This window comes from Enhydra lutris, unplaced genomic scaffold (assembly GCF_002288905.1).
Source record: "Enhydra lutris kenyoni isolate GAN:26980312 unplaced genomic scaffold, ASM228890v2 scaffoldscaffold1, whole genome shotgun sequence".
In the NCBI taxonomy this organism is placed as follows: Eukaryota; Metazoa; Chordata; class Mammalia; order Carnivora; family Mustelidae; genus Enhydra; species Enhydra lutris.
In genome coordinates, this window is record NW_019154085.1 from 29,562,200 (window position 1) to 29,576,784 (window position 14,585).

General features: G+C 57.8%; 3 protein-coding genes across 4 annotated transcripts in view; all 3 read left to right on the plus strand.

Moving 5' to 3' along the window:
- The window catches only part of LOC111142086 (SPEG complex locus), a 55,342-nt gene extending 53,568 nt beyond the window's left edge, over positions 1 to 1,774 (plus strand). The window contains 3 exon segments of the mRNA XM_022495040.1: positions 474 to 549; positions 732 to 881; positions 1,216 to 1,774. Coding sequence (XP_022350748.1) covers positions 474 to 549; positions 732 to 881; positions 1,216 to 1,408 — 419 coding nt within the window. The 3' untranslated portion in view covers positions 1,409 to 1,774.
- Positions 1,775 to 4,694: 2,920 nt separating this feature from the next.
- On the plus strand, positions 4,695 to 6,518 carry LOC111143908 (CAVP-target protein). The gene is made up of 4 exons (XM_022497971.1): positions 4,695 to 4,822; positions 5,148 to 5,455; positions 6,070 to 6,211; positions 6,380 to 6,518. The coding sequence occupies exons 1-4, from the start codon at positions 4,695 to 4,697 to the stop codon at positions 6,516 to 6,518; spliced, it is 717 nt and encodes a 238-aa protein (XP_022353679.1).
- A 761-nt stretch (positions 6,519 to 7,279) lies between these two features.
- Positions 7,280 to 14,585, plus strand: LOC111143361 (GDP-mannose pyrophosphorylase A). 2 transcript variants are annotated; one of them, XM_022497065.1, is made up of 13 exons: positions 7,280 to 7,640; positions 8,182 to 8,241; positions 8,346 to 8,443; positions 9,362 to 9,465; positions 9,722 to 9,908; positions 10,269 to 10,328; positions 11,658 to 11,788; positions 12,836 to 12,970; positions 13,073 to 13,170; positions 13,343 to 13,389; positions 13,585 to 13,677; positions 13,773 to 13,941; positions 14,278 to 14,585. In XM_022497065.1, exons 2-13 carry the CDS (start codon positions 8,202 to 8,204, stop codon positions 14,376 to 14,378), a joined length of 1,263 nt encoding a protein of 420 aa, XP_022352773.1. In that variant the 5' UTR covers positions 7,280 to 7,640; positions 8,182 to 8,201; the 3' UTR covers positions 14,379 to 14,585. The 2 variants fall into 2 exon arrangements, with proteins under 2 accessions (XP_022352773.1, XP_022352764.1); XM_022497056.1 differs by having other exon boundaries at positions 7,292 to 8,241.

Below are 14,585 nucleotides of genomic sequence, written 5' to 3' on the forward strand. Positions count from 1 at the left end.
CATGAGGAAAACCAGCTACCACTTAGCAAGTTTATCAGCTCTGCTCCTCGGAGTTACTCTACAAGCCCCACTTCACAGATGAGGAAGTGGGAGAGCCAGATGGGCTTAGTACTTGCCAGTATCCCATAGCTAGAAGGGACAGGCCTGGGATTAGAGCCAGCCAGGCTGATTTCCACGGCGCCTCACCCTGCTGTTGGCCGTGTTCTTTGTGAATGGGCGCCCTACCTTAGAGGTGATCGGGGGAAGCTGGTGCCAGTGTAGTTCTGGGGACCTCACCTTTCCATACCTGGGCTGATTCCTCAGGTGGCCCCCACCTTCTCTGGGAGCCACCCCCACTCCCTTCCTGCCTGCTGGATCTGTGGTCTTGTGACCTGGGCCTCGTCCTGCTCCTCAGGCCCCCAGGGGCCTCCCTCATCTCTCCCACTCCCCTGCCATCGGGAAGCTGGTTCAGCTTGACCTCTGTTTCCTGTCAGCTCCTGAGATGGTGAGGGGAGAACCCATCGGCTCTGCCACAGACATCTGGGGAGCAGGGGTGCTCACCTACATCATGTGAGTGCGCCCGGGCTGCACCTGCCGCCTCTCCCTGCTCCCCCCTCCTCCCGCCCCCCCCCCCCATAGGTGCATGGCCCCGCCCAGATCACCGAGCCCCTCTGAGCCCCCACAGTAATATTCCCCGGGACAGTGAGCAGACCTTCAGTGCACACGTGTCAACTGAGCTATCTCCACCACAGGCTCAGTGGACGCTCCCCGTTCTACGAGCCAGACCCCCAGGAAACAGAGGCTAGAATTGTGGGGGGCCGCTTTGATGCCTTCCAGCTATACCCCAACACCTCCCAAAGCGCCACACTCTTCTTGCGAAAGGTCCTCTCAGTACACCCCTGGTGAGTAGGCCCCATACTTGCCAAGCCCCTGGCACTCCCTGCACCCCCAGACTGCCCTGGCCAGGCCTGAGCCAAAGAGCCCCCCCCAGTTCCTCCCGGGCCACCATGAACACCCCGCTCCACCACTGCTACCACTAAATGGTTGTTCTACGTGCCATTGATGCTTCTAAGCCCTGTGAGGTTGGGCAGAATTGCCTTCCCCATTCCAGAGATGGGGAAACAGCCCCAGGGTTGGCCAGGATCCCTCGCCCAGGGCCGCGGTTCCAGGACCGGGACCTGGGTCTGTGGGAGGCGAAATCCTCGCAGGCTCACCATCCCTGGTGGGGCCTGGCAGGAGCCGGCCCTCCCTGCAGGACTGCTTGGCCCACCCATGGCTGCAGGACGCCTACCTGATGAAGCTGCGCCGCCAGACTCTCACTTTCACCACCAACCGGCTCAAGGAGTTCCTGGGCGAGCAGCGGCGCCGCCGGGCCGAGGCCGCCACCCGCCACAAGGTGCTGCTCCGCTCCTACCCAGGCAGCCCCTAGCGGCTCGGACCACAGCCCGGCCTCGGGCTTCCACTCGGGGTTCCACTGAGGCCGCGGGACATTCCAGGGCCCATCCCGAGCCACGCGGGCCAGGGGCTTCTGACACCACCAGCAGCAACATCCAGCCGGGCTATTACCTCACGGACCCGCAGGGACAGAGGCCCCAGGCTTTGCCGATGCCACCCAGGCCAGAGCCAGAGGGGGAGACCCGTGGGCCAGGCTGGGTGGGGATGGGGGCACGGGAGCAGAGAAGCAGGAAGAGGGGCAGGAAGGGAATGGGGAAGAGATCAGGAAAAGAAGCCAAGGGACAGGGAGAGGAGATTGAGGAAGGTTCTGGGGGAGAACTGACTGGGAAAGGTGTGAGTAGCTGGGGAGGAGGAAAAGGAAGGAGCCCAGGGTGTCGGGGCCATGGGCTGGAAGTGAGTGTTGGTGAAGCAGCGACAGGACACAGAGACAGGGCTAGGGAGCAGGAGCCAGCATGTGAAGAAGGGCAGCAAGGTGGGGGAAGGAGAGGAGAGGACTCAGGTGGGGTGGGTGGGTGGGCTAGCTGCCAGCATCCCCAGAAGGAGAACCTGGAGGGCTGGGGGCTGGAGGTGGTGACTGCTGGAGCCAGCACTCTCCTGTCCTCCTCCAGCCCAGTGGAGGCAGCTCTGAGCACTCTGTGCTGGCCCCAAGATGTCCCCACCACCCCTCTGTGGCCTTCGCCCTTCTTCCCGTTCATATTTATTTATTTATTGACTTTTATGAAATTTCCCTTCCATCCAATTCCTATTGCCCGTGTTGTCCTGACCACCCCCCCCACCCCAGCCATCCAGCTGTCTGTCTGTCTGTCACAAGGAAAATAAAAACGGCAAGCTGCAGGACCTACGTGTGGTCTATGAGGAGGGATGGCTGGGGGAATGGGGTGCTGGGGTTACTGGGACAGGGGCATTTCGGCTTTCTTTGGACCAGGGAAAGCTGATCTATAACAGCTAACACCTTCAGACTGTGGTTCCTGATCCTGAGCCTCCGGGGCCCCACGTCTCCCTTATTCTTAGAGGGAGGAGGGACTTCTGACTCTCCTGAAGTTTCTGGAGTTCCGGCAGGACTCCACCACTACCATCTAACCAGACTCTGGTGGTCCCTCCCCCCTTTTGCATATTCTGTCATTGCAACTTGGAGGATGCTGGGCTCAGCAATGCACCAGCCCACACCCCAAGGCTGGCTCTGCCTCCTTCACTCTGCCCAGGAGACAGGCCAGCACGGAAGGGGTTTCATCATGATGATTGGCGACATTGTGATGATGGTGTGAAGGGCCACAGAAGAAACCAGGACAGCCTCTCATCCATGCTTTTGTGTTAGGGCACACGGGCCACCAGCTGCATGACACTCTCTCTGGTCGGCGAGTCTGCTGAGGTGGGGCCACAGACAAGCATCTTCCTAGAGCCACGGGACACATCAACCTGGACGTTCCTGTCCCTGTGGCATGCTAGGAGTCTGATGGGTGCTGAGTGTCCTTGCCTCCAGCTGCTCCCCTGCAGAACCACAGCATGCTCACAGGGTCCTACAACTGAGATGCCCTGAGTAGAGGTGGAGGGGAGGGTGGAGCCAGTTCTCCTTGTGTCCAGGGGGACGCTCTTTCCCACATCTCCCCTGCTTGGAAACTCTGTTCTTGGCAAAGTGGAAGGAATAAATTCTCCTCCCACCACGAGCCAAGAGGGCTAGCGCTGGTGTGTTGCTGATGGAGTTTGAGGGCCCCTTGACTGTGGTCCGAACAACCTTTTGCCCATCCTCGCCCAGCCCGGCCTCTTTGGCCTCTCAGGACCCCGGGGAAGAGGCAAGCCCCATCATCATAAAATAACAGGATGTTCAAGTCAGCTGGAAGGGACTAGAGAGGGGTCTTGCCCACCTATCATTTTAGCGATGAAGATACACAGTTTACCTGTGAGAATCTTTAATCCCCTACTCACCACAAGTGTTTTCATATAAAAACGAGGTGCCCGGACTCATATCTTGATAAATGGTAAAATTCCTCTCCCATCCCCATTCTGATCTTGAGCTCCCTTCCCATCTCCATTGAAAATGGCATGTGAACTGCTTGTTCCAAACCTGGAGGAGCAAAGGTAATTTATGGCAGCAGAGCTGTGTCAAAATTCCTCTGAATAAAAGGTGACAGCACTCCCCACCTGGGCGGGCAGTTACAATGAATGGAAGCAATGCTCTATCTGGTGTCCTGGGTTGGGTAGCCTGGGCTCCAGGCAAGTCCCAGATGGGTGAACTGAACCCCTTCTCTTAGGCTGCCTGATGCCTCTGTGCACGCTTTTTGGGACTTGGGCAGACCTTGAACTCGGGAGTCATTATTAATGCCAGTCTTCAGCAACAGTCAGACCCAGCCCAGTCAGACTGTATCATGTCACATGGAGGGAAGTGAGCGGGACTGCGGCAGTAGAGGAGAGATGCTGTTCTCAAAAATCTTTACCGTTCCCTCTAGGTTGATCTCTGTTTACCGCCAGGGGGCACAGTGCAGAAATGGCACCCTAGACTCCCAGGGCCTGGGGAGTAAGTGCTTCCGAATTGGTCCTAACAGCCATACTGCCCTCTCATAATTGGCTGGATGGACAGTGAAGTCCCTCCCCTGTCCGTGCTACTCTGGCTTCATTCGGGGACACCCCTACAAACACTTGCACCCTTTAACCAACAGTGTCCTGGGAATGGCATGTTGTCCAATTGTCTGGGGACTGACCAGAGCGCAAAGCTGCCCCAGCGGGGAGCTGAATCTCTTGTCAGCCTGGGCCCTTGTCTGATACCAGGAGTGGGAGGGTTACCCCCTGCCCTGGGAGGGGATGGGGCCGCATCCAGCTGCCCAGCTGTCCTGGTGCTGACATGAAGTGCACCCCAGAGCTGCTCGGGTTTCCCCCCGGGTCTGCCCCAGCGGCTGAGCCAGCATCCCAAACATCCTCAGGCTAAATAAGGAGCCTGCTTAGGTCAGGGGGTGGGGCTGGGGTCCCCGGGGGGGCTTGGGGCAATCAGGCCAAACAAGGCAAGGAGCAGAGCAATGTATAAAACCAGGGCCCTGGGCTGAGCACCTGCCCCTGCCCCTACTGTGCCTTCCGGAAGGGCTCTGTCCCACCTGCTACCCAGCTAGTGGACTCAAGCCGCGAGGTCGACCCGCCCACGGTGAGTCCCTATTCTCAGACCAGCCCCAGACACTCCCATCCCCAGGATGTTCTGAACTGACTGGGGAGAAAGGCTGAAAGTCAAAGTCTCTATGTCAGCCTAGACCTCATGTTTGTTTTGCACTCCCCAGATGTCCAAGGCAACTTCCGCCAAAAAAACAGCGGCTGCGGCCCCACCTCCGGGATGTACCCTGGATATCAACGACCCCCAGGTCCAGAGCGCGGCAATTCGCATCCAGGCCTCTTACCGGGGCCATAGGTGAGGGGGAGCCCGGAGTCCTCAGGAGGAGGGGAGCCGGAGCTGCAGAAATCGCCCTGCAGCGTGGGCGTGGGTGGGAGCAGAGCAGTGTTATGGACCGCTGGGGTCACTGGACTTAGGGGAGAGAGATTGACGAGGTGTGGAAAGGTGGCCGACAAGATCAAATCATTTCATCAGGGTAACAGTTCAAGAACAGCCCCCCCCCCGCCACCCACCCGCACATTTAAAGTTCTAGCGGGCCGAGGGGGCGGGGGCAGGGGATTCGGTGCTGGCGGTCCAGATTCGCGTCGTGGGAGCTCTGGGCCCTGACCCGGCTTTCGGATAGGTCCCGGAAGGAGCTTCGCGAGAAGGGGCCGCCACGAGTGCTGGAGCCGCTGAAGGACGTGGTGCTGATCGAGGGCAGCGCGGCCAAGCTGACTTGCCGCATTTCGGCTTTCCCGGACCCCTTCATCCGCTGGAGCAAAGACGGCAAGGAGCTGCGCGACGGGCCCAAGTATCGCTACGTCTTTGAGGACCCTGACGTGGTCGCCCTGGTGGTACGCGACGGCGAGCTGGCAGACCTGGGCCAGTACAGCATCAACGTAACAAACCCCTTCGGCCAGTGCTCTGACTCGGCGCGCATCCTCGTGGAAGGTACGCGCGTTCCCCGTGCGGCGCCACCGCGAAGAGCAGCACCGCCTCCCGGCGCCGCAGCCGGGGCCCTCCAGCGAGCGCCCACCCCTGGGCCTGGCCGAGACCCGATGGGGTTGAGGACGCAGCCTGGGGCGCAGCGGAGCGCGGGCTGGCTAGCCCTTCCTGCCTCAAGATCCCGCCCTCACGCGCCCCCGCCCCAGACCGAGAAGTCCGCTTTGGGCTCTAAACACTCCACTCCAGTGCCCCAAGGTCACAGCGAGCCAGAGGCTGAGCCAGGGTTAGGGCCCAGGTCTTCTGGCTCCGCCCCAGGGCAGTGTTCACTGCTCGGAACTGTGTCCATCCATGGCACTGAGATGTGTAAACGCTCCCGGTCTTTCACTCAGCGTATTTCTTTTGATCCCCCATCCCACCGTGGGAAGGAGCAGGGCCAGCTGTTAGTCCGGTTTAACAGCGGAGGAAATGAAGCCCCAAAGAGGGTAGACTTGCTCAACGTCCCACTACGGGCTTAAATATATCTCATATTTAGGGCCGGGTATTATCTGGGGACGTGATGCCCCTGCTCCGCCTCACCCCTAAGGACCTTCCCCGGGTCGCATGCTTTTCCCTTCTTCTAGTCCCTGCGAAGATTCAAAAGGGACCGGATAACACTAAGGCACGCAAAGGCACCACCGTGACTCTGACCGCGGAGATCATGGGAGAGCCTGCGCCTGACGTCGGCTGGACCAAGGACGGGGAGGACATCGAGGAGGATGACAGGCGAGGGCGGGGACCTGCCGTTGGGGCGGAAGAGGGCCCAGAACCCCGGCGGGAGTGGGCCGGGGGCGGGGAACGCGAAGCGAGGACCACAGCTGGCTAACCAGCCTGGCCCCGGGCGCCTGTAACCTGACCGCGGCCCGCCCTCCCCGCTCCCTCTCTCCCTGCCAGGGTGTTCTTCGAGATCGGCAGTACCACCACGACGCTGACCATTCGCCGGGCCACGCCCCAGGACAGCGGCAAGTACGAGGTGTACGTGGAGAACAGCCTGGGCATGGACCAGAGCTTTGCTCGCGTGGACGTGGCCTGAAAGGAACGCTCGGATCTTAACGCCCTGGCTCAAAGCCCTGGGGTGCGTGGGACCGACGAACCCCCCCCCCACCATCTTGCTTAATAAAACTGCTCTCTCTGACCCTTCGCGTGTTCTGGTTTTTGGGGACGCCGTTTCTTCTCCCCTGCACTCGCACCCACGCTTACTCCAGACCCACACACTAAGGTCACAGTATGTGGGGGTGGGAATGTTTGGAGAGTGCCTGGTTTAGTGCTTTACGGTACAGACTGTAAATCTGAGATAGGCTTTCTCTCACCCTATGGAGCTCCTTCATTTCCCCGCGGGACCACGCCAGGAGCTCGTGACTCCGCCTCCTCTTTTTCCGTCTACTTCAGGCCCCACCCACTCGCCGCTGTCGGCGCCCTCGCCACGCCCATTTCACGGCTGGCCGCACCTCCTCTCGTCTCTAGGCCCGCGTCTTCCTGGGACCCTGTTCCTACCTTGGCGGCTACTCTGGGGCCCATTCCCAGACAGTTCAAAGTCCTAATCTCAGCTTCGCTCCTCTGCCTCTTAGGCCCCACCCTTCTTCTCCTTAGCCCCGCCTCCTAGATCCCTTGGCCTTGCCCCTTGTTCTCCCATAAGTCCCACCTCCCTCCTCTCCTGTAGTTAGAAATAAGCGGGCGTTGGGGGGTGGGGTGGGAGGGGCGGATAGAGGAGAGGGCTATGGGAAACGACGGGATCTTAAGAACTACTATTCCCGGCATACTCCGCGAAAGAGTTCTCGCGAGTCGCGAGAAGACACGTGCGCGGAAGGAGCAAGCAGTAGCGGGCGACAGAGCTGGAATAAAGGGAGCTAGTGGTAAAGGTTGCTGATGGAGGGGTGGCGAAAGGGGTAGAGGGCAGGGGGCGGCCCCTACACTGAAGGCTGCTCGGAGGTCCCGGCTGGCCCTTCGGAGGTCTGCTCTTGTGTTGGTCCCACAATTCCCTGGCTACGCGTGACTAGGGTTTATTAGACAGAGTTGTGGTGTTCAGAGGGTCAGCAATCATTGCTTCGGTTCGAGTTTCAGACTTGCCTCCAGTATTGGGACCCAGGGGGAGGTAGATTCCGTGTTTGAGATGCCAAGGGAATCTGTCTTTTGATTCAGGGTTCATCACTTAAAGGTTAGTTTTAGGATTCAAATTCAGCATATAGGGGGTTTTTGCTTGGACTTGGGATTCACCAGATACGTTATATTTAGGATTCCTTCTTAGGATTGCAGTTAAGTATGTGGGGCTCACTCAGGATTTGAGATTCAGTATTCAGGGTTCACTGTTGGGAGCTGGGGCTTAACATCTGTAGCATAAGAATGGAACAGTTGGGAATCAGCGGGTTTGGGGTCTAAGGTCTACTGCTGAGTTTCTGAGTTTGCTGAATGTGTTTATGGCCAGAAGGAAGTCTGATGGATCAAATTATGGGGTGTGGATTTCAGGACTTATCAGAAATCACTGTGGGATTTTAAGGCTGGTTGGAATCTGGGTTGGGGTTTCAGATGTATGGGATTTGTGAGATGTGTCCAAGGAGGGACTCTATTGAATTTCGGATTTACATCCTGTGAGAGGGCTAAGTGTTGCTATTCGGGGTTTGGGGTTTGCTTGGGATATGAGTGGGGTTCTTGGGCTGGGGTGTGAGATCTAAGCCGGATTTCTCTGTTGGGATTTGAAGTTTAGGTAGCAGTTGCCATCATGCTCAAAGCTGTGATCCTGATTGGAGGCCCTCAAAAGGGTGAGGAACCCAGGGAAAGGGTTAGGGAGGTTGGGCTGGACTGACTGGGGAATGGAGGCAGAGGGAAGCAGGAAGCTAAAATGTGCTTCTTTCTCCTCTCTCAGGGACCCGCTTTAGGCCTTTGTCTTTTGAGGTGCCCAAACCCCTGTTTCCAGTAGCGGGGGTCCCTATGATCCAGCATCACATTGAGGCCTGTGCCCAGGTAACCCCAGAGGTTCCCCCTCCTACCTAGCTTCCTGTTCATCTCCTTCATGCTCTATTCCCCCTCCTGCCTCGTTGTGTTCGGACCAGGCATTAGTCCAGGGACTACCATTTATAAATGACAGTGTGAATGGTGTCCCTCGGAGCTGTGCAGTGCAGCTGCCCTGCTCTCTTCGCTAATCTGGTTTCTCATCTGGCCTCTTCTTGTTCAGACTTCACTCCTATTTTTAAAGCATGGAATGCAAGATCAGGCAGGAATCTTCGAGACCATTTAAAGCTATAGCCCGAGGAACCTGAATGATAGCAAAGCATGGAACTCAAACCCTTGCTCACTGTGGAGCTAATTTCTTTATTGCTTTTGGCATCAGGACAGGCAAGGTTTTATCTGAATCCAGTCTCTGCCTGCTCTAAGGACTTGAGTAAATTCCTCACCCTTTCTGAGCCTTAGTTTTCTTACTGGTCGAATGGGGTGATTAAGCCTACTTTGGGGGGATGGCAAGATTTAAGAGATGATGTTGGTGAAGTGCCTAGTGCAATGTAGGCACTTGATAAATGGTACCCTTATCTCACACTGATCTCAAGCTCAGACTGACAGATAATAAATATGGGAGAAAATGAATGGATGATCTTCCCATGCAGCTTGGTAGGCAGGATCTTTCAAAGCTAGGGTGATCCTCAGATGCAGGGATGGGTTGGGCGAACAAGAGAATCATATAAGATTGAAAGATCAGTGACAGACTTCCTCTAGGTTCCTTTTTGTCTGGAGGAGAACACAGACCAGAGTGGTAAAGTGAGTGCGTAGGGGCCCCACAGCTGAGACCAAAGCTCTGGCCTCTGGACTCCTGGGCCAGGGGTTCCCCCAGTATTCTGTCCTATCAGATATGTTCTTTTTTCCTCCAACCTCTTACCTTGTTCTCAGGTCCCTGGGATGCAGGAGATTCTGCTCATTGGCTTCTACCAGCCTGACGAGGCCCTTACCCGATTTCTAGAGGCTGCCCAGCAGGAGTTTAACCTCCCCATCAGGTGTCTGTGCCGTATGGGGGGTATGGGGCGTGGGAGCAGTGCCCAAGGCCTCGGAGTTCTTGTGAGTGGGTTAATTCAGCATGTGGCAGACTTTGCCCTTATGTATTAGGAGGGTCTTATTTGGGAATCTCTGAATCCTTGAGGATATTGGCCTCAGACAGGTGTATTTCTAGGAGCAGGAGGAGTCAGGTGCCCAGGCTCATGCTATCTGCCTCCTCTCATCTCACTGAGCCGGCTTTGGGGTCCCTGGGGACAGGTACCTGCAGGAATTTGTGCCCCTGGGCACAGGAGGTGGTCTCTACCATTTCCGGGACCAGATCCTGGCCGGGGGCCCCGAGGCCTTCTTTGTGCTCAACGCTGATGTCTGCTCCGACTTCCCCTTGACTGCTATGTTGGATTCCTATAGACACCAGCCTCACCCTTTCTTGCTCCTTGGCACCACGGTGAGGGGGCCGGGAGGGCTGGAGGGGATAAAGGGGGGTGATCCAGAGAAGTTCCTGGAATGCAGAGTGTCGAAGAGGCAGAGGCAGCTCAGAGAGCTAGAGGGGGAACGGGCATCAACCGGGGAATGTGCCAGAAATCCCAGCAAGTAGCAGAGGAAGTGGTGGCGGTAGAGACCCTGAGCCCTTTGGCTGCTCAGAAGGAAGGAGGGGGAGGGCCGCTGTCAGTTCTCCCCCTGCTGAAGGCCTGTCAGTGGCGGAAGTACGTGCCAGGTGCTACAGGGGAAGGAAAGAAAAAAAGAAAAAACAGACCTCACCGCCCTGGAGCAGGCGGGTCATTGTTTTGGTGTGTCTGTCTTACAGGCTAACAGGACACAGTCCCTCAACTACGGCTGTATTGTAGAGAATCCACAGACACATGAGGTGAGAGCAGAGACAGGGCTGGCTGGGTTCTTACTCTGTATCATCGTGCCCCCTCCCCTCTGCCTCTAGAGAATGCTAGAATGCTATTGGGTGGGCTCCAGTGCTGTCAACCAGGTAGGCCATACCCTTGGCGGTTCATCTTCCATTCTAGGGAGACTGACAAAGAGCAGAGGCTTAAGAGTTAATATCCATGCGTGCAGCACCCCGATGGCTGTATGCACGGTGTTCTGTGGGAACATGAAAGGAGGCCCACCCCAGCCTTGCCTGGGTGGGGGCAGGGAGAGCTCCCTGGAGGAGGCAGGGTCTGAGTTGGGTTAAATTCATGGAGATGAAGGAGACAGGAATGCGTTGCTGGTGGAGGGAATAGGCTATGCAAGGGCACAGAGGCAGGAAACAGTTTGGGGCCTCTGGCATTCCAGAGGTGGGAGTGGGATGGCCAGGTGGAGGGTCTCAGTCCTTGTTTGTGAAACTCCCTGCCCTGAGCTCCACTTTCACACAGCCCTCTTATTTGTTCAAGCATTAGTATCAAAAATACACTTAAAACAGGCACACAGGGGCGCTGGTGGGCTCAGTCGGTTAAGCGGCTGCCTGCAGCTCAGGTCATGATCCCAGGGTTCTGAGATCGAATCCCACACCAGGCTCCTTGCTCAGCAGGGAGTCTGCTTCTCCCTCTGCCTGCCGCTCCCTCTGCTTGTGCCATCTCTCTCTCTCTCTGACAAATAAATAAATAAAATTTTAAAAGAAAAAACAGGCACACACACATAGATATGTGCAATTTTTTTTTTTTAAGTTTTCTACTGGGCACCAGCTAGATATGAAAGAAACAGAGCCAAAGAAATAGAATCCCTGCCATTCAGGAACAACCCCCCAACACACACACACAGTGGGAAGGACAGTCAGAAATCAACCATGGCAAATGACACAAGGGCCACAGTGACGTGTGGCCAGAAGCCAGGGGTGCCCAGACCTGAGAAGGTCTGCGTAGTGCGGGACAAATACAGGTTCACGGAGGAAGTGGCAAGATCGACCGGGTTTTGAAAGCTCAGTTTTCCAGAGGAATCGCTGAGAAAGGGCATTCCAGGCACAGGCATGCAAGGGTTGTGAATTGTGTGCTGGGGGTGCTGGGAGGTGGGGACAATGAGGAGGGAAAAGGCATGCCTTTGGGATTTGTCGTGAAGGTGAAGGGCAGGAACTCTGCATTTTAGGAAGACCGTCCTAGCAGCAGGGAGTAGCTGGTGGTCAGTAGGTCTTAGGGGATGTTGGCAGGAGTGGAGGGTGGATGGGTGGGGAGGGGGCTCCTCTGCTGGACCCAGCCTTCTCTGTCCTCAGGTCCTGCACTATGTGGAGAAACCCAGCACCTTTGTTAGTGACATCATCAACTGTGGCATCTACCTCTTCTCCCCGGAAGCCCTGAAGCCCCTTCGGGATGTCTTCCAGCGTAACCAGCAGGATGGGCAACTGTGAGGCGGGCCCCATGGCCCTGTAACCCCAAGTCCCCCCAGTCACAGAGCACACCCCCACCCCCAGGCTCTGCAGGCTCTTCACCTGCTCACCTTCCTCCTCCCTTTTCCTTCCACTTGTCATCCCCAGCCAAGCCTTCCCAGTCCCCTCCCCTTCTAACCTCATTCTGTCCCTCTTCCTTATCCATCCCAATTCCTCCTCTGTCACTGCCTGCCCACTCCCCTTCTGGTCCATTTCTCTCAAGCCCTGAGTGTCCCGGAGATGTCTTTTGGAACAGACGGCAACACGCACACTTGGGCGCACACACGCTTGGGTGCAGAGACATGCAGAGAGAGAGAGACACACACACACACACACTCACACACTGTCAGGCTGAGGCTCCCCTCGGAGCATACCACATAGAGCCCTGCTGGCCACAATCCCCTCCCCAGGTTATCCCTGTAAGGCCCTGGATCTGATAGGGGCCCCCGCCCCGTCCCTGTCCCCGCGGGTCCTGGCCTTCACTCCCTCCTCCCGACCTGGCTCCCTGTCTCATGCTCCACTCACTTCCATCCATCTCTGCTTCTCTCTCCATCTCTTTTGGCCTCTGTCTGTTTCTGCTAAGTTGGCATCTCTACCATCTCTCTCTCTCCCTCTCTTTCTGTGACTGTCTCTGCCCTCACCAGCTGTCTTCCTCTGGGGTGAGTGTCTGTGTTTCATTCCATCCCGTGAGAGGGAGGGTGACCTGAGGTGGGGTTTGGAGGAGTGGATGGGGAGGAGAGGGAAATGGGGGGAAGCTGCACCCGGGTGAACTCCCTGGGCCTAGGGCAGAGATGGGGGATCAGTCCATGCCTGGGGGTCCCCTGGGATCGCACCCCAGGTGGGGGTGGGAGGGTGATGTGGGTAAGGGTACTGGCAGCACTTCCTGGGACATGAGCGTCCCTTTGGAGAAGATCTAGCCAGGCCTGGAGAGTGGGATTCCCTGGGATCTCTATCCCTGAGACACTGCGTTGGCCTCCTGGGCGGGCTCAGCTGGGGAGCTGATGTCTGCGTCTCCTCTCTGCCAGGGAGGACTCCTCAGGCCTGTGGCCAGGGGCAGGCACCATCCGCCTAGAGCAGGACGTGTTCTCCGCCCTGGCTGGGCAGGGCCAGATCTATGTGCACCTCACTGATGGTATCTGGAGTCAGATCAAGTCCGCAGGGTATGCCTCATGAGGTGGCTGGGGCACCTGGGAGCTGAGATTTGTGGGGGGTAGGCACCTGCTGGCCCCTGAATCCCCCGTCCCCCTTTGTGGCTCCCCCAGCTCAGCCCTCTATGCCTCCCGCCTCTACCTGGGTCAGTACCAGCTCACTCACCCAGAACGCCTGGCCAAGCACACTCCTGGGGGTCCACGAATCCGAGGTATGTCCCCCTGCCCCCTTCCTCATCTTTGCCTCCAACCCCAGCCCCCTGTGCCCTCTGAGCCAGGACTCCTGACCTCAGATTCAGAGGTGAAGCCCCAGTCCCTGCCCCGCCCCCCACAACCAGGTATGGTGTGGGGTAGCTGCCCCCAGGTCTTCTCTTCTGCTTCTAGGAAACGTTTACATCCACCCCACAGCTAAGGTGGCCCCATCAGCCGTGGTAAGTGGGGGGCCAGGCTGGCAGGATGGGTGGGATGACGCAGAGAACTTCTGAGCTCAGAAGGTGGGGTTCTGCTTTGTGGCCACCCATTGTGCAAGCTCAAGCAGGTCCCTTCCCCCTTACCTGTTCTAGAAGGGGCTGGATTCTGGTTTCTCCAAGGCCCCCAGGGCTTATGGTATCTGTTCCTCTCCACAGCTGGGCCCCAATGTCTCCATCGGGGAGGGGGTAACCGTGGGCGAGGGTGTGCGGCTCCGCGAGAGCATTGTTCTCCATGGGGCCACACTGCAGGTAGGCACCCTGTGGCTGGCTGGGAGGGGGTGGCCCCCGTGGGCTCGGCATCTGGGCCCTTCTCCTCCCTCACCGCACACTGTCGTGTTTGGCAGGAGCACACGTGTGTCCTGCACACCATTGTGGGCTGGGGGAGCACTGTGGGGCGCTGGGCCCGTGTGGAGGGTACTCCCAATGACCCCAATCCCAACGACCCCCGAGCGCACATGGACAGTGAGAGCCTCTTCAAGGACGGGAAGCTGCTGCCTGCCATCACCATCCTAGGTATGGCTTCCTCGGGGACTAGGACTGGGGAAAACCTCCACGGGTGATGGCCTTGCCCTGTGGGGATGGGACACAGACACGTGTGTGTGTGCGCGCGCGTGCGTGCGTGCATGCGTACGTCTGCTTGTGTTTATTCCTTTAGCAAACATTTATAATGTGCTTGCTGTGTGCCAGGCCCTGTTGTTGTGAGTCGCTGGGAGTGTGAGGCCAGGGCGCAGATGGGCAGGAAGGGATGCCTTCCGGATGGCCGTGGCCCCAGCTCCTTGCCTCTGGCCTCCCCTCCCCACGGCTGCTTCCGGGGGCTTCCTCCTCTGGGTGCCCTCGTTCTGGTTGCAGGCTGCCGCGTCCGGATCCCTGCTGAGGTGCTCATCCTGAACTCGATTGTTCTGCCACACAAGGAGCTGAGCCGCAGCTTCACCAACCAGATCATCCTCTGAGGGGGACTCCCAGAAGGCACACCCCCCCCCCAACTCCCAACTCCTACCTGCTCCCCTTGAGGCTCCTTCCTGCAGGGCCGGCCTCTGTCCAAAAGGACCAGAGGAAGGCAGGCAGGATCTTCACGTGCCAGGCGCAACGTGGGTGGCTGGGGGACTCCTGGCCTCCCTCTTCAGTCCCTAATAAACCCGGGTGGACCTTGGAGCCAG